Below are 19,825 nucleotides of genomic sequence, written 5' to 3'. Positions count from 1 at the left end.
GCCAGGCAGCTTTCCAGCCACTCTTCCCCAAGCCTGTAGCGCTGCATGGGGTTGTTGTGGCCGAAGTGCAGGACCCGGCACTTGGCCTTGTTGAATCTCATACAGTTGGCCTCGGCCCATCGATCCAGCCTGTCCAGGTCCCTCTGCAGAGCCTTCCCACCCTTGAGCAGATCAACACTCCCACCCAACTTGGTGTCGTCTGCAAACTGACTGAGGGTGCACTCGATCCCCTCGTCCAGATCATTGATAAAGATATTGAACAAGATCGGCCCCAGTACTGAGCCCTGGGGAACACCGCTCGTGACCAGCCGCCAGCTGGATTTAACTCCATTCACCCCAACTCTCTGGTCCCAGCCGTCCAGCCAGATTTTTACCCAGCGCAGAGTACACCTCATCATTTGCTGGCACTCTGAATTGGGTGAGCCTGCAGGCCTTCAAGTTGCACTGTTCCCAGTTGTTTCAAAGCAGATTAACAAGGATAAATATGTAGGCCACTCTGTAAATGTCTGCCCATATATACTGTCTGTCGGCAACCCAAAAAACAGCCAGACTATAAAGCCAAAATCATGTGGTAGTACACCTAAGTCAGTAAGACAGTTTCTCAACTGGAATAAACCGATGCATATAATTGAGTAAACAAGGTATCTGGTTAGTCTTAATTGGGTATCTGGACCTGTGAGTTTTCAAAGCAATTTTATGACTTGTGGACCACTACACAAAAGGATATAAACATGCATCTCTGCCTTTCAAAGTAACATTTCAAAGCAAATTCACGTAAATGTACACAGAAGGAAGGGAAAGGGGGGAAAAAACTCTGAATTTTGTAATAACTTTCCACCTCAAGCAAGCATCATCAATGAAAGGGGAAAAAAAAATTAAATATTACAGATAAAAGGTATTCTATCTCCTTACCAGACTGCATACAAAAAAGTCAAGTCTCTGCTTGTTTGCCTGTCTGTTTTGGAAGTCTGATAAAATGGCCAAATGGGAATGTGCAGGCTTCTTTGAGCAGCTTTTCAAATCTGAGAAAAAATGCTAGTTAAATAGTGGAATTTCATACTTTGACCATTTTATGAAGACGTATTCAGCTGTAACTTTCATCTTCTGTGATCAAACAGAGGTATGTTCAGCTAAATGATAGGGTAGTTTTCTGCATCAAATATCACTAGTTAGCAACATGTTGAGATGTAGCTGTACTTTTAAAACTGCTTATTTTTTGTATTATAGTAGAACCTATGGATTTCAAAGAAGTTGGGAAGTGCATTCAGTTTGCAAATGAGAAGCTTGAAGTGGAAGGCCCAAATACTCTCAAGTTTTGCATATAGCTTCACTTAAGAAAGCCAGTGTTTCATCTACAAGTGATGATGTTTTTGCAGTGACAAAGAGCAAGATGAATGCATGGAGGGGCACAACAAGCCTTACAGGTTTTAGTGGGATCTCTGTGGTTGTGGGATCTCTCTGTTTATGTGGATTCTCTGTAGAAGAACCAGCATTCTCTTTCCTATTGCATAGATGCAGCAGTCAGGCACAACCAGTCCTGTTGAACTTTCAAGGGTGTTTTGGTTGGATTTGTAATCTGGTAGAAGATCTGTATGTAGGTAGCAAGTCTAACAGTCACCTTTGCAAGTGTGAAACTCTTGTTTTCTTTCAGCAAAGAGTAACCTTTTCAGAAACAAACATTTACATCTCCTGTAGGTTAAAATGTGATTAAAGCAGGCTCTAGAGTCTTCAGTGTTACTCCTGCACAACTATTCAGGTCTGTGAACAGTTTTGGAATGTATTTGGGAGGGAATGGTGTAGCCTAAAAATTCCAACTCTTTCATCAAACCCAGTTTACTCTCAGTCCCAGGACTGTTAGAAGAGCAACAAAACAGTTTCTTCCAGTTCAGAAGGAGCAGATACAGACCTGGATGAAGACCTATCAGGGTCTACATCATAGATTTCACTACATCATGTAGTCCCATATCAGGGACTACACTGCCTACCCACCCCAGGGAAACTTGAGAACGGAGTATTACAGTACTATATCTTTCCTGATTGCTAGGAAATGTATGCCAATTCAGTGGCTGTTAAATCAGACTTCAACAACCAAAAGACTTAACATTCTCCACAAGGCTATCAACATGAAAAGACCAGAGAAAAAACTGTGATATTTAACATATTCAGCACACTTTGCCAGCACATGCAGGAGGAGTAAAACTTGAGCACTGCCTCAGTGGTCTCTCTTTTCTGCCTCCACCTCCAACTTCCAAAGCAGTTATGAGAAGGGCAAGGCTAGAAGGGCAAGCAGGGACTTCAATGCATTTCCTCTTGCTTTTCTGTTAAACCAGTTTTCATATCGGCATGAAAAATTTCAAAGCAGAAATATTTCTAACTCTAGCACGTTCACCAGGAGCATAAACTATTAAGGTGCCTTTGGTTAAAGAAACAAGTCTCAGGCAATCTGTTCAGTCAAACCAACACTATGTAAGAGGTTGTCACAGCAAATTATTACAAGGGTTACAGAGAAGGTTTGGGGACAAGATAGAGCTAAAAGTGACTCAGCAAGAGAAATTAAACAAAATACAGATGCATCCACAAGAAAGGAATTCTGCATTAAGAATAAAAATCAAGCTTAAAAATTTGGATTTTACTCAAACTACAGTGATTTATATGTACTGTAACTGAGATGGATTTTGAACTGCATTAGGTTAGAAAGCCAGCTAGAGTCTTCAGTGTTGCTCCTGCACAACCGTTCAGGTCTGTGAACAGTTTTGGAATGTATTTGGGAGGGAATGGACCACTACTGCTGCTCTGGGGGCAATGAACATTTCTGTAGATGAAAACCAGTTGGACAGCTTGAGTGCATCCATGACTACCACAAGTTGCTATATTTGGAAAAGAACATGTACCTGAAATTCTTTGTTCAAGTATAATTTATCTTCAAGCAGAGCAAGATATATATTGTTTTTCACACTCAGGATATAAATATATAGTACCCCTTATGCCTAACTCACCAACATTTTGCAGCAAGAATCATCAGCTTGTGTCTCTTGTGATTATCAATGATGATTTTTATCTTCCATTTAAATGCTTTGAGGAGATGATGGAAAAAAACACAAACTTTTTAAGTTAAACAGAATGAACGTTAATATAAATAACACTGTTTACAAAGGGGAGATTTTTCTCTGCTTACTGTAAACATAAAGATCAGTGTTGAAGAGCTCAATACAGCACAGATGGCTTGGGTAAAAGATACTTTCAAACAGCAGGAACAAAGACAAGTGCCGCTTGAAAGGCCTTCACATTTACCTTGAGTAGTCTTCATGTCACACAGTTCTCTGTGAAATCAGAGTAGCCCTCTAATTTGAGCAAGGGCTGGCCCCTTACCCCTGGGCCATTCCACTTTAAAACTCTCCTAACAGGCAAAGGGCTTCTGAGTATATAAATTTGGTCCTGAGTTTTTGTTCCCATTTAAACCTTTAGCATGCCACAGTGTTTCTGAAATGCAGTTTGTCTTAGAAGAATGCAACTATACGTACCTAAGCAAAAGATTCCCTCTCCTCTCCTCATGTGTTTGCTTATCCCCACCCCTCCACTGCTGAGGTGATGGCAGAAGAATACACTCGAAGTCTCAAGGACACAGAGGGTGCTAGCACATCTAAAGGCAGCTGACTCCTACTCAAAAGACCTGGACTGTCTCTGTGGCTGCCACAGAACCTGGGATCCTGCCTGACCCTGGGAAAGCCATTCAGTTTCTCCTTGCCTCCAGTGCCTTGCCAGCAAACACAAGATGACCCCACATCTTTCCTTCCATCGCTTGCCTGGTCAAACTCAGAAAAGCTTCTTAGCTTGTTCACACACAGCTGGAAGTTCACATTGGTAGGACATTTGATACACAGAGAAAATATTTTTAGTGATCATCATTTACCTGAGGAAAATCTGCTAGCACCAAGGCAAAAAATCTAATAAGCCTGAAGTTTCCAACATGGAAGCATAACTCAGTCCTGCTGTGAACTGAGAACTTTCTGCCAAACTTACTACATGCCACATGGAAAGCAAGAAACAAAGGAAAGTTGGGCAAAAGAAAACAGTAAAATATTACTTCTCCCTTTCTCTATGGATTTCACTAAATTAAGCAGCTAGCCGGGCAGATGAATCAACAGTCAAAACATGTACAGCTGCTCCATCTCAAACACAGGTGCTTCATCCTCTGTTTACAAGGCTGTCAGCCAGAAATTTCTTTGAGGAATTAGGGTTTGACCCCAGCTGTTTTTCAGAATGCAAAAACAGCTCACTAATGTTAAGTTTTAATTGTGCCCAAGGCTGTGCCCTCTGCCTCCTACTTCAGGCTGTCTCTGAAGTGCAAATTACACATGGGTAGATGTAGAGTCTGAGATAGCTTCCAAATTCTCCCATAAATTCAAATTCTCAAATAGCTTCCAAATTCTCCCATGGTACTCAACTCCAGCTGCACTGGGCAGAAAGTCCTTTCAGCTGCAAGAATATCAAGCATTGATGAAGCACTCTATATAAATAACAGGGAATGGGTGAGAAATACAGGTAAGAAACATTACAGGAAATGTAATGCTGGAGACAGAGTAAGGGTATCAAGCTACTTCATTTCTAGAAGGTGAAGGCTGCAGTGTCTCTCCTGGACAGGTTCTCCTCACTCCAGCACAGACAAACTCCTGCAGTTTCTCTGGTTTATGTTTAATCCACTGATAATGCCAATTACTTTAGCCCACACATATGCTTTCCTCTACCAAAGATACAAGCTCCCTCATCACCCAGAGAGCTTCTGAGCATAGAAACACCTTCTGCCTCTTTTGCTGGTATCAATGCTTTTGTGCACATTTATTTTCCTGAAATTTAAACACTTCATTATTCCTGAAAGGCTGTTTGGGAGAAAGCAGAGATGATACTAAATTAGGAGGAGCTATGGACTCCCTCGAGGGTAGAAAGGCCTTACAGAGAGATGTGGATAGACTAGAGAGCTGGGCACTCACCAACCGTATGAAATTTAAGAAGAGCAAGTGCTGGATTCTCCACCTGGGACAGGGTTAATCCTGGTTATACATACAAATTGTGGGACAAGAGGCTGGAGAGCAGCCCTGCCAGATTGGAAAGCAGGTTGATAACATCAATTTAGTAATATTCACTTCTGCCTCACGAGGACTCTCTCTTAGAATGGACAGCTCACTCCCACCTCTCATCCCATCCTTCTAAGAGCTAGTACCGAAAACTATACACATAAAAAACAGCAAAAGGCTTGTATCAGAATTCTCTTCTTCCAACTTAAAAATCTATTAGAACAAGCACAGATATCAACTTATGAACAGACAAAGTAATGGCATCTTTCTTCCACTCTTTTCAAAATTGGGTTATAGTTTTTCTTCAAAACTCATTAATAAGAGATGCAAGGTTCTGATGGCTAGGATCTGATGATACAAACACATAATCGAGCAGTTAGACTAGGACATCACCTTGGTGCTGTACAAACACAACAAAACCAACCTCCTGCTTCACTGTCTTTACCAAAACACTTGCAAGGGAGTCAGGACTAGCACACCGCTGAGAAAGCCTCCACATTTGCTTCAGTGAGGCCAGTGATGGACACCAGTATGAAAACACGGGACTGTTCGATTCTTTTTTTCTTCTTTACATATTTAAACTTAAGAGAAAGCCCACTTACAATGCCCGGCTCCCAGCATAAAGAACAGAAAAACTGAAATCCCAACCATCTCAAATAGGAGTTTCCCATAAAATAATACCCTTTTCCATCCACTCCTCCAAAAATGCATGAACATCAGGAGTTCCAATTACCTATGCAAGAGGTACAGGGGACCAACAGCTACCGTCCAACTTTAGAAGTGCCTAGAGAGTGAGAGCTTGACTATCACAACAACAGTTTGGGTAATGGAGGAAGGGGATACACTGTGCACTCCCTAGCACAAAGTCCATTTCCTGAGGGAAGAGTCAGCTTCACCCTTCCTGTGGGAGATGTTATCTTCGAGTAATGACAAAGGGAGGCATGGCAGTAGGATCAATTGGTCAGATGACAACATGTCCATTCGGAGACCGCAAAGGCTGACATCAAATGCCAAACATAGCCAGAATGAATACGATCTGGGATAATTTCCCTACGGATTGATTAATTAAACTGTTTCTTCTCCTCACTTCTTTATTAAAACACAGTACTTTCAGGTTGTAACACCTAGTGAACCTGTTTTGCATATGAAGCAGTACTGACCAAGGCAAATGAAACACCCCAAGGCTGCAACCATAGCTGGATCTCCTTGTAGCATTCCAGAACAACTAACAACCAGCAGTAAGATACTGACTTAACATGTTTAAACATGCACTGCATTCTCTAGAAAGTAAATTTAGTTGTAGATAGACTACTGGAACAGAACCATTTTTTCCTCTAGTTCAGCCACCGATACAGTTTATGGCTCTGGGTAAGATGATTCCACTCTGTGCCGATTTCTTCAGCCTGTCTCCACCCATCTACTCAGAACAAAAGATGACAAAGACAAGGCTGCAAAAGACATCCCTGGTGCATTTGCAAAGAATTACGTACAATAAGGCTTTTGTACTGGCCAAAGGCTATATGTGATCATTATAAGATACTCCACATAACCAACGTTATCTTCGGTTGCTTAATAGGCCAATGACACTTACTGTAGAAATGAAGGAGTCCATTTCACCATACGACTTTTCTTCTGGAAATCTATCTGAACAAAACTTGATTTAAAGAGCATTTTTGCAAGCTAACTATGAAGTAGTCAAAACTTGGAAATATTTGTGTCAAACTCTCTTGGTACAGTGGGTAATCACTGTTTATCAACATTTTAGTCTCCTGCAAAATTTATTTTGAAGTCTGCTCTATGACTTAGCTTGAATACAGACTATGTTCAGCAAATTCCAAGTACATTTTTTGTTCCTATTAGTCTGTGATCCATGCCTCAGCAATTCAAAAAATGCAGTCATCATACTGACCTTCAAAGCATTCTTGAACAATGGATGTTGACAATTCAAAATAATATTCCATCAAGCACAGTAAGCAATCATACTCCCAAAGACAGAACCCCGTAACATTTTTTGCATTGAAGAAACTACCTCATCTAAAATATCTGAATCATCATCATTTTAGTTCTTTCTAGACAAAATTTGAAGTATGAGTTGGTATGCAAAGTTACAATTCCAGCTTCACATGGAATTTGGAAACATCACTGAAACCCTCAAGACAGCTGTTTTAAGCACACGGTAGGAGACCACTGAAAAGCACAAAGGCAGCATGGAGGTGTAGCCATACGTTTGGGTTAATACCTATCCTAGCCTGTAGCCTTCATTGTACTAGCCTGATTACCTTGTATAAACAATGCATGCCTTAAAACGACTATGCCCTTGAAGAAGAACTAGAAGACTGATAGAAGGGGAACATCCTGCCCTAGAAGGCATCGGAGGCTAGATGATTGCCAAAGAAACAAGAAGTCAGCAAGAAACTGAGGTAGCTAGGGGAAAGGTAAAGGCGGCAGGGGGAGATCACAACCACTGACTCAATTCAAGACTGGAAAGACTTGCCACCCACACCTGCAAGGAGCATGTGTGCTAATTTACATGGCAAATGAGGCTAATTTGAACACAACTAACCAATGAGCACGACTTAGGCGGGTTTTTCCTATTCGTGTAACAATATAAATACACTGTAGTTCTTGTGTGGTGTGCTAGCTTTGTGGAATTACCACCTAGCACCCATCTTTGTGCAAACATGAGATAAATAAATATCTCGGCTCTGTGCGTAAGATTGGCTTATTGCACACCGGATACCGGACCCTGCTTGTGGGACAAGAGAGGAAAATCAGCAGAGGCTATTTTTCTCTTCTATTTCCAACTCTTCCACTCACTAAAACTTAAGATTTCAATGCAGCTTGAATAATTTAGGTATCCTATTCTTATTGAACACCCAGTGGGAAGAGAGCACCATCTCTCATTCTGTTCATGCCTAGATGTCTCCAATACACATTTAATTTTGATCCACATAATAATTTAATATGTGATATACTGCTTATCTCTCACTAAAAGTCTGTTATTAGAGGATTAACAACTCAGTAACAGATGTCATTCATTATCTATACACAGAAGTCGCTTTCTATTTCAAGTAACAATTATAAAAAAGATAGCTACTGTCGTTAGAAGCATTTCAGACTATGTAGACTGTTCCTGACATTAAAAAATTAAGAAGTATTTAATGAAAGCTGTATTACATACTGTATCAATATACTTTATACACAGCATTCTGTGCTCAAAAACTAGGAGTATCATGACATTTCTTCCAAACATATTTAAAACATAATATGTAAAATATTATATATACACACCCTCTTCCTTCCAAACTTTGGAAATCATCCTGGCACAGAAGAGCTGAGACAGCAGACAGCATTAGAAATGGAAAAATTATTGCACAGACATTCCGATTTTAAAGTAGTTTATGTCAAAAAAGACGAATTAAGAGAATGGAGGCAGTAGACTGGGACAGTATTTGGGATTGTCTTCTCCATACCAAAATCCAATGCATTATATACAAAGTGTTCTTGCTAGAGTTTGCCACTGCAGTAGCCACACAGCTGAACACCACTGGCTGGCACATGGAATACAACATACTAGGTCCAGAACTGTTACTGACCAAAAATGAGGCCCATTTCAGTTGTGCCTGAGCAACTCCTGCTATGTCCTATTCTAGGCAAATGCACAGTGAGTGAGGTTTTGGGAGGGAATGTTGCATAAGCCTTTGAATCACTTCAGTTTGACAGAAGTGTAGCGAATATTCTCAAGCACAAAGAGGAAAAGGGGCTTGATGGGAGCATGGGATGCTTTTCAAAAATGAAGATTAAGATTTCATCTTTCTTTTTTCCAAATCTTTCCAATTTGGGGGTTCTCAATTTATGTAACTTTCAGTACTCTTGATTTTCAGAGCCTGGGTACTCTAAAAAAAAAAAATAGACTTTAAAAAAAACCAACCAACTTCAAACCAGACACCTCAAATTTATAGTACTTAAGCAGTCAGTGTTGACTTGGTTTTTAATTTGATAGAGGTTTTTCACCCAAAAATAATCTAGACTAACTTCAGTGAGCTATGAGGTTCCTTTAACATGCATAAACACCAGGAAGAGGATATCTTTCCTCACATTTCTGAAGCGTTGTGTGAATCTGGTGCAGTAATAAATTACTGCTCATACATTAGTATCATCATCTGCACTAAACAAAATGGGAAACATACCACACATTATGAGAAGTGATGACACTCTAGATAAACTCACAGCTCTTTGCGCTGATCAACAATAAAAGTATTTTAAATAAATTTTGGAAGCATCAAAATATTGAAACTGGTATTGTCATGATACGACAATGTCTGCTATGGAACAACTCAATTCCAACATTAAATCTGCCATCTGACAAAAGACACAGCACTGGCTTTAAATTACGCAGCTAAGTATCTGTAACCAAGAACAGACACTATCTGTTTTAGGCAACAGCTAAAAAAGATATATGAACAGGGAGGTTTGGAAGACTGTTTGCACAGAAATATCTGGAAACTTTAACACCTATATTTGTCTCCTGGCAAGTACTGTAAGCAAAGAAGGCGATGGAAGACTATGAGTCGAGTTCACAGATATAATCTACTACAAACACCAGAGACGAAGAGCTACTCTAATGCCACGGGTGCAGGAGTAGCACTAGTAACATCAAGCACTTGGGTCGCTTCCAAATGGACGGTAAACCACATATCATCAGCAATGAATGTATCACATGGAAAACAACATGCTTACAGAAGTGCCTTACATTGATGTTTAAACTTGGGGGAGGGAAATGACACCCACTAAAAACTGAAGCAGGAAAAGATAGATATCTTGACATTAAGACATTCACAAGCCATCTTTGCAACACAGTCTCTTCTTAAAATTCATGTACTTTACTGAATGAGGGTCAGCATCCTCACGCCTTGAGAGGCTTTTTGCTAAGCACAACAGCATTTTACATCACACTGTTGCATTAGAGCACAAACATGCTGAGGAGTGTTTAGACCTCCCAAACTTCCACTTTGGGCCATTGGCAGCATTTCTAAATAATATTCAAGTTACTCAGCAGAACATTTTAAAATCAAATAAATGAGACTGGTAGATCTATTTTCAGGAGGGGAAGGTGAAGCAAATTAAGAGCAGCTCTTAATTAGCAGAGAGCTACCATAGCCTCTTTCATGAATAAGAATCTTGAGAAAGAACACACAGAGCCTGGCTTGCAATATATACCACCTATCTGTTGGCTTCAGCTTTATATGAACATAGTAATACAGACGACAGTGCCATAAGGCTCATTTTAAGAAGGCAAAACTAATGACAAAAGTTTTTATGCAGACTAAATAAACTCAGCTGGAGAAAAAGAGGCAGCTGTATTCCATGCCACCTCTTCAATCTTCAGCAAAGCTGTCAGCAGGCTTTTGACTGTAACATCTGCTACAGTTACACACTTAGGAAGAAAGAAAAGAAGAAAAAAATAAAGCCCTCACATTCTGAATGAGAAGCCTAATGCACAGATAAAGAAATGATGAAGGTATGTTTCTGATAGTTCAGATTCTCATCTGCTGGACTAGTTTAAATCCAGAATAACTGCTGAAGTCAGAGTTCATTTGAATTTAAAGTAGGTCAGAAAGTGGCTACAGGATCCCCTGCGAACAGCAATACTACCATTTGCATCTTACCACAAACATGATACTAACTGTTAACTCTGCTTCTGAGGGAGTCCACAAAAAGCCTGAAATCACCTCCCAAGTATTTTAATAATAACCATCAGCAGCAGCTTCCTCTTAAACACCACTCTAATTTCCAGCCACCTGCCAGAAAAGATTTCTTGCAGTTTACAATTGGAAAAATGAAAACCTAGAAATAGAATGAATAGTTTTATATGACTCAGAAAATTAGTGCCCTAAAAGAGATCATATGTACCCACAGTCCATTTATTTTTTACCCACTTCCTCATGCTGCCTCCTATAAAGAGTCCAGTGCCCAAACGGGACCAGTCTTTAAGTCAGACAATCACACCTTTCTGTCATACGGCGTGATCCAACATGATCAGCTTTGCCATGTCTTCTCCACATTATTCCCAAGCCACATCTTTAAAGTCCTTCTACTTCTGGAAAGGACATCTTGCTAACTTTGTGAGGTGGTATGAGTGTTTGCTGAATGAGAACTTGTACCAGAGCTCAAATGCTGTAGGCAACATTTCTGTCAGTCCACAGGGCATGGATAAAAGGCTCACAAGTAAGTATGTAGGTGGAAGCTTAGATACACTGGCTTTGTTTTAACTTCCAAACATAGGGATTGCTCCTTGTGCTCGGCTCTGCCAGCTGCTCCAGCCACTATGCTCTGTGCTGAAATTAGAGCTGCAAGTTGCTAGACTTGTCAACAGCACATAAACTCCCCAAAAAGGGCAGGGAAATAAGGAGAGCAATTTTTTTAGCACAAAATCAAGATAACAAGAACAAAACTAAATCCAAGTAATGGGGCCACAACAAGAAGAAAAACCTTAAATTTATCTTCACACTAGTGGTTGGAGTCTAGGTTATAAAAAAGAATTGGAATTATTCATTTAGGAGCGTGAATGCAACCTAGTTTGCAGTATATGAACTCAATGAGAAGAGTTACACAGCAACTGTTAAAATAAATGCTTATAGCCTGTTTAGGAAGCAGTACACTGACCAAGGGAGGGGAGAGGCATGCAGTTTGTCAAAAACAGTATTCCCTGCTTACAGTACATGCACCACCACATGAAACCAAAACTAACTTAAATGCTCACCAACAATGCTCCAACACACCCCCCAAAACACACAACAGTTTCTGTTCTTAATGCACATGCATCCTTCTTCTACACTTCTACATTTATTCACTGACTTCAACAAAAATAGCAACTTCCACAATTAGCTGCTTTGGATACGACCCCTGATTGAGAATACCTTTGGTCAGTTTCCTATTCTCATTTTGCTCTTAGATCTCCTGTTGCTGAAGCCAAATTACGCTTCTCTCATGACTACATCTGACTGCTGTTTACATCACCAGGGATTGGAGTGGTAAACATGCCATGTTTTAGTGGTCTGACTAGCAAAGACAGTCTCACTGCAATGTCGGTACATGCTGCTGAGTTCTCTCCTCATTATCAACTTTTGCTTCATGCTCTCAAGTGTCAGCCATCAGGGAGTACCAGCTAAAAGGGAGGTTAGAGGGTTCCAATATTCACATATTGGAAGATACACATTTGAATACACTACTTCCCTCAGCTTTGCCCTTCTTCAACCTAATTGTCTAGAAAAGTGATAGTGTTAGAAACATGATGAAATTACAACAATTTCACATTACGGACCCCATTCAGAACAGCACCCTATACAAGGGCCTACAGGCCATTCCTTCTCAAGAAAGCACAAAACCTCCCATTCATATCCACAGCTTGTAAGCATTTCCAAGTCCTTTCATCGTCCACCTGACAGCAGCTGGCAGATGATCACTGCTCTTGACAGCTTGTGGCAGTACACAGACTTAGGGCCCCTTCGGAAGCCCAAAGTAGTCTGTTTGCAACTCAATGCAGCATTTACCTAAGTTGTAAATATACACCAGGAAAAACTACTTGCATACATAGCACACAGTTCTCCTGCCCAAACACACAAAAAAAAAAAACCCAAAACCAAAACAACCCACACTGAACAGCCTTGTATTTTATGCTTCATTGCCATGCTGTGCAGCAACTGTCCACCTGCCCTTTGGTGTGAATACAACAAAAATTTTCAGTAGCTGAAGCTCTCTTTCCACCTTCCAGCTAAGAGGCAAAGCAACATTAACTGCAGGTTTTCAGACCATGAAGCATGCAGTATTGGGTAGAGCAGAGCCATTTACCTTAGCAGGACTCAATGCATGTGGGGCAGCAATGTCACTGTAGCAAAGTGCCAAGAAAAAATAAAAGAGCTTAAAACAGTGGCAAATTCTGAATGGCAAATAAACTATAGCGTCCTGGTGATTCCTTTCAGCTGTTGTTACTGCCTAGAATTTGATACTGTCCACAATTATCTTACCGTGAGTATTTCAGTACATGCATTTCATGAAATCTAGCCACAAATGGTCCCCGTGGAAAGAAGAGAGACTAGTATTTCCTTAGCAAAAACCCTGGAGATTGATATTTCATCATGCCTACTCCTCACTGCCAGGATCTGTGATCCCCTGTATGATACAGAACACATTTCTGTGATCCCCTGAAGCCATTTTCTGCTCCACAGTAACATCTCCCACTTAGTAGTGTCTCCTCCAGTCTAGAGCTTTGATACAGGCAATACAGATTCTACTCAAAATGTAAGTAAGATGGCAGATGATGCCTTAAAAAGAAAAAAAAAAGAAAAAAAAAAAGAACGTCTACCAACCTGAAAGTAATGATACCAAAATGACTCGTGTGATGACAGACTTGAGGAAAATGACCCAGCTGTAAGCGGGTCGTGGACAGTACAGACCAAAGATCTGAGAATCTCAGCTCCTACCTGGTATCTTAATCCAAAGACAGCCAAATCCCCTAAAATTTCCACTTGTTTTCTCATTTAGCCAAGTCACAGTTCAGTCAGCAACACCAAAATGATATCCTGACTCTGACAGAATGGACACGAGCTCCTGCACCCCCGCTCTGAGGGCAGTAAAGATCCACATTTGCAAACTAGGTGTAGCCAAGTCTGATGCTTGAGGAAATGGCAGCAAGACTTCTGTGCTGGAGTCAAACACAGCGTGTAGAGTCAACATGGGGTAAGCAGGAATCCCTATTTAGGGCTATATGAATGAAAGAATTTAAGACGACTCATTAGATTAGACTGTACTGGACTTCTCTGGCAGTCCCTCATCTTCTACACACACATCTATTCTTGCATGTCATAGCTTTTAAAAATACAAGCAAAACTGAAATCAGTCTTTTCCATGCAAATATATTTGTTGGGGAGACACTTGATTCCAGCAGTGATGCGGCTTTTGCAGTTTCTGTAAATTTTACACTCCAAACAGATTAGAATTCCACATGCCCTCGCTCTTCCTTGCGTTAAATGGTTCTGAGTGAAAATGTTCATGTTACTCATTTTAAACACAGAAATCCAAGGCCTGAGTCTTCTGTCAAGTTGCACTAATTTGTTTCCCTTGGTTCTTCTCAATTTCTGTCAGCATAAAGTACAAAGGAGGAGGGAGCAGTCTGTTTGACAACTGCACGTAAGATTAGTTTTCATCAGGTTTTCTTTCCTTTTTGATGAATTAAACAGCAGACTGAATTGGTGCACATCCACTCATTTCCAAAGAGCCTTCCTGACACACAGCAACCATTGGCCCTGCCTGCATCTCTTCCTACAACTCTAAGAAATTTCTCTTTCTTTGTGGATATGTATTCGAGAAATGAGAAGGTGCATCTCAAACACCGATTTAAAGCATCACATTTTGATTTCTCCAGTTTTCTTATGGAATAAGATTTAGAAACCTGTACTAGAAATTGTTTCTTCTCAAAATCAATCCAGACAGGCTGCTTTTCATAAGCTACTCACCTAGATAGCCTGTAGGACCTTTTTATAACCATGCTCCAACCCACGTGTCAGCCCCAGAATCCCAGGACACATTTTGCCCAGGGAACCACACACTGCTGTTACAGCTATGGCCTTGTTTCAGTATCACTGTGGCTAGAATCCTTCTCTTGTTATTGCTCAGAAAAATTAAACACATTTCTCGAAGGCTGTAGAATTTATCCTTCCTAAATAGCACTACAATCTATCGTGCTTCAGGGGTCAAATATTCAACAACAATTCTCAGACAAGTTGCAGTAGCTAACCCACAATCACGCCAAGTTAGCTGAAGTTTCACAAGTGAGAATACAAAGATTACAACATCTAAAATTATGGTCATAAGTAATCAGTGAAAGTGATTACTTATTGACTATGACTATAAGTGAAACTCTCTGAATGAGGCTTAGAGTAGTTGCACATGTAAATGTTTGCAAATTTGGCCCTAGCCTGTCAAGTAACAATATTCAACCCCAAACCCCTATTGCTACAGTCAATCCTGTGGACTAGGCACTAGGAGAGATGCAACAAGTCAAACAAGCACAGTGGTCATCATCTTATTTAACATTGCACTTTCTCCCTACAGTGACAGCTTTTCACAGTGCCAAACAGATTCACTTCACTTTGAGTATCTGCAATGCAGAACAGCATCTTCAACACTGATCTTCATGTGTGTCACAGGGCATTACTTCTATCACATTACACTTCAGTTACTTAGTAGAAGCACGCAATTCTGCTGTAGCTAAAGCCCCTTCCCAAGAAAGCAGACTTCCTCCTGCCCAGCAAAGCCAAACCAAGCTTGGAGACCTGATCAACAAGAATGTAGAAAGCTTTTCTGTACTGGTGAATTAATTTATTGTTTACTAGTTCTCTCAGTGCAAGGAGACTTCCATAGACTGAGATGGATTTCAAGGGCACGTATTTTCATGAGACAAGACACAAATACCTTGAGATTTTGGTTTTGCCTCCAAAACACAAGACAACTAGCTGCCATTCTTATGGTTATAAAAGCAAATAAAGTACATATCTACACACATATGCCACACACAGCCTCTCCCCCCAAAAAATCTCAGTTACACATCCACATCAGCTTTGTACCTATGACAATTTACAGCACTCATAATCTGATGTTAAACTCCCATAATAATGAAGCATCCATCAGGGTGTGTGTGTGTGTGTAAAAAAAAAAAAAAAAATCTAAGTGCAAGGATCATCTGAGTACCAGCTGCAGTGTCTGTGCCTACCCACTGACAATAAAGATTACAAGGGACAAATCAGCTTATCACATCCATATTTCTTTCCTCTGTCTTGCTGGAACATACCTGTGCTAAAAGTCTCTTTCCGATAAGATAGACGTTTGGTTCAGAACAAGGAGAAAATAATCAGTGTTCAGCAGTGTATTTTCTGAAACGTGCACTCATGTGCATGCACACAGACAGAGCTCTTCACTCAGAGCTCTCAAATCCCTCTTCAAATAAGAGATGGATTGCTAAATCCCAGCTCAGAAGTGCAGATCTGAGCTGATCTCAGGCTGGGCATGAGCTGGCATTGTGACATCAGACAACATATAGTCGGGCTTTGTGCCTCAGCCTACCTATAAATTTTTTTAAAACCCTCTCATTTATTTACCTTTCTGGGTCACTTATTTCTTTACTCTTCTGTGGGTTGCTTCTTGATTCTCAGATATAGACCCCTCTACACCAGCCAAGTAGTTATTACTGTAAGCCTAGCTGTACAGGAACAGGGAAGAAAACTGATATTTGATGCATATCTCATGTCTCAGACTTCAAAAAGGCTCTGAACTGAATACACACCTTATTAATACAGGCAACAAATGAGGGAATTTTGTTCCCCAGAATGTACTTTTTTTAAAACAAACAAACAAACAAACAATAACAAACCAAAAAAACAACCAACAAACCTACCATAGGACATCCTTTCAAATTAAGTCAGAAAGAACATCTGCATCTCTTTTTCTGCATAGTGCAGAAAATGCTACAAGTATGTAGCATACTTGTACAGCCAGGGACTCATTTCTAGCTGTGGTACATCAAGAGGGTGCAAGCATGTTTCTGAAAGAACATGAAGTCCACAGTCAATTTCACAGATTCTAGAGATAGAAGGATCCATTAAATCATTTCACCAGACTTCCTGAATAAACCACATCAAATAGTTTCATCCTGCTATACCTGATCAACCAAACAACAATCATTTGAATTTCATAAAAACATTATTCCAATATCCATCTCCATTTAGATGCCTAATTTCAATGGACAACTGTAGTGTTCTAGGTGAGGCCAGAACTTTGTGCCAAGCTTTCAAATTCCATTTTATTTTGAAAACTTTTCTTCCCCTGTTTGATTGAGGCTGTTGCCTACTGGGAGGGGGGCAATAAAAGAAAATCTAACTCTCATGTAAGCAGCTTGTCTTTCAAGTTTAAAGTTGTCATAAATTTTATAGCTAAGGTAGGTAATTTACAGAAAAGAAAATGGAAAATAAGTGGTTCACCATCAGATAAAGTCACCATCATTGCCAGAGCAACTGGCAGATAAACTGAAGTCGAGGCATCCTGGATCCAAACCTGTACTTTGAATAATACACAGTAATAATCTGATTAATATTAATTATGCCTCTGCAAAAACAGCTCGTTTAGGAAAATAACATTGCAAATTCAGCCTCACAGAAATAAATCAGTGAGTTATCAGTGAAGTTGCTTCAGAGCTTCCAAACCATTCAGAGCACAGAGCTGATCCCCCCACAAAAGCTGTTTCATTTTCACTGCCTGCCTCCTACCCTCTGCATTTTTAAAGCTCCTGACGTAACAACTCCTTCATGCTGAATTTCAACTCAAGCTTATGCCAGCATGAAAACACAAGAGTCAGTAGCCTACCATTCCTGCACCAATTCTACCCACAAAGAAAATTAAAACATGCTGAAATATGAAGTTCACTGCAAGACAGCAGACATTTAATGCCAAATACTGCCTTAAAAACAGCAACTGCCATTTGCAATACCACCATGCATCTCCAGACATCAAATCAGCACACAGCAATGAGACTGAAGCCAATGCAGTCCTGTAAAAGAAAATTAATTTGCTCAGAAACAGGCCTCACTCAAGAAGAACAGAATGCTAGGAAGGGAGGGGATTTTCTCTCTGTACCATAAATATCAACAGAGGTACAAACTGAGTGACAATCTTAGCCATGCAAATGTTTTTGTACTTAGACGTCAGCAGAATGTCTGCTGAGTGTGCTGTTAATGAAGCAACCAAACTAAGAATAAAAAGCACATCCAAACCCAAGCCAAGTTTCCCACGGGACAGTTGAGTTTTCCACTTTGGATTAGGTTTACTTTAAACTACAAGTCTCAACAAATATTTGGGGGGAGGGGAATCCCTCTCCTTTTCATAGAATCATGGAATTGTTTGGGTTGTAAGAGACCTTTAAAGATCATCTTGTCCAAACCCTCCTGCCACGGGCAGGGACATCTTTCACTAGATCAGGTTGCTCAAAACCATAGGAATTGCTCTGTACTTAATGAATCCAGTTTGCTACAAAAGCCAAAGGACATTCAACAAGTTTATTCCATCACCCTTCATTCCTGACTTCCAGGTACCATGAGGACATAAGGACAGCTCAGTCTGACCTCAGTAGCCTACACTCTGAAAAATCCTACAGCTGGATTTCAGAGTAGTAGCAGAATTAATCCTCCCTTTCTGGTTATTCTCTTCAGAAAAGCAAATCAAACATGTCAGAAAAGCATTAGGTTTGGTTCCTGCAAACAAAACCAAAAACAGAGCCCCTGTCTCCCACTGCAGGTGGGAGGTTGTGTGTGCACACAACCTACAAACTACTCCCACTTCAGAAGAAAACTTGGCATGTTAAAGAGCATTCCAAGATTCAGGGTCTCATCAGATATTGTAGGGAGTGCTGTATTTTGGATTCACCTGATTAAACCCACAAGCATTCAAATATTGCTGCTTCTTGAACAAGCAGAGGTCCCAGTCACTTCAGTGAAAGTTTTGCCAGAGTGGAAAACTTAGGCCATTGGTTTTAAAAGTTGGCCATCAGTAACACAGAGACTCATGGTCTTCATCAGAACTCTAAACAAGAGCACTCCAACTGTAACATCGTGTACTACCTGACCTGTAAACAAGCTGGGCCCAAGAGACCCCATGAAGCTCTGTACTGTTGTAGTCACGCTGCTTCTGATGCCAGATCCAGTTCATGGCAGCTTGCTCATCCACCCCAGCACTTCACCCACCTCCCGTAAACTTAGGCCCATTCAGAAATCCTTTAGAGAAGATCTGATGGGTTTTTTCAGATCTCAGCCTGATGAGGACAATGTTGTCAGTTCATCCCCAAAGAAGCTTAGTTACTTGCTGCAAAATTGGGGAAAGAATGGGAGGGGAGCACAAAAACGTGTACTGACCTCGCGCATCGAAGAATTCATCATCGGAGCTCTCCACAGAGTCTTTGAGGACGTTCTGCATGTGCCACTGAGCACCACTGAATCGGCGTGGGCCAGCTGGAAATACAGAGAGACTCACATTAACCGAAGGGAATGCCAACCTCTGCTCCAGGCTTAAAGAAAAAAAAAATACAATAATAAACAGTTTGTGTAGATGGCTCAGGAGGATCATTTTGGTCAGTGCACATACTTCAATCTCAACAAACAGTCAGTTCTCAGGATGGCACAAAAATTACACCTCTCGCTTCCACCTAACAAAAGTGATTAAAACAAGTTCTCGTTAAACAAAAATTACACCTCTTGCTTCCACCTAACAGAAGTGATTAAAACAAGTTCTCGTTAAAGATAAGCCTGCATCACTTTCAGCTAATGCAGTGACTTGAAAAGATAAATTCTCCCCTGTTGAATCCACCAGGCTTGTTCAATTCCAACACTCAAACTGTACATTGTTTCTAAGACATGAAGCAGCATTTCCCCAGGACACGGCAGTAGCTCCCATTTAAATTCAATTTCACTGCTAAAAGAAGTGCCATCCTATTTGGCTTACAGATTTACAAACTACTGAATTCTCACTCACTGAGCTGTTTTCATCAAACAGCTTTGTTTTGCTGGAGCCTGGGGCTTTCATTTGAAGCTTGCCATTTGAAGACAGGAAGGCAAAACCACATTAAAATAGGTACAGTAACAGATATAGTCATGACAGCTTAGATAGTCCCAATGGATTATCATACTCAAACTAATCTGTAATTAGTAAAC

General features: G+C 40.5%; 1 protein-coding gene across 1 annotated transcript in view; it reads right to left on the bottom strand.

Moving 5' to 3' along the window:
• The window catches only part of PITPNM3 (PITPNM family member 3), a 113,671-nt gene extending 94,566 nt beyond the window's left edge, over nt 1–19,105 (bottom strand). Inside the window, exon 1 of the mRNA XM_009318835.1 lies at nt 19,031–19,105. Within this exon, the coding sequence (XP_009317110.1) occupies nt 19,031–19,091 (61 nt within the window). The 5' untranslated portion in view covers nt 19,092–19,105. The remainder of the gene's footprint in view (nt 1–19,030) is intronic.
• Between the last annotated feature and the right edge of the window lie 720 nt (nt 19,106–19,825).

This window comes from Pygoscelis adeliae, unplaced genomic scaffold (assembly GCF_000699105.1).
Source record: "Pygoscelis adeliae isolate BGI_AS28 unplaced genomic scaffold, ASM69910v1 Scaffold392, whole genome shotgun sequence".
Lineage (NCBI taxonomy): Eukaryota > Metazoa > Chordata > Aves > Sphenisciformes > Spheniscidae > Pygoscelis > Pygoscelis adeliae.
Note: the sequence above shows the minus strand (reverse complement) of the source record. Positions and strands in the feature narration are given on the sequence as shown.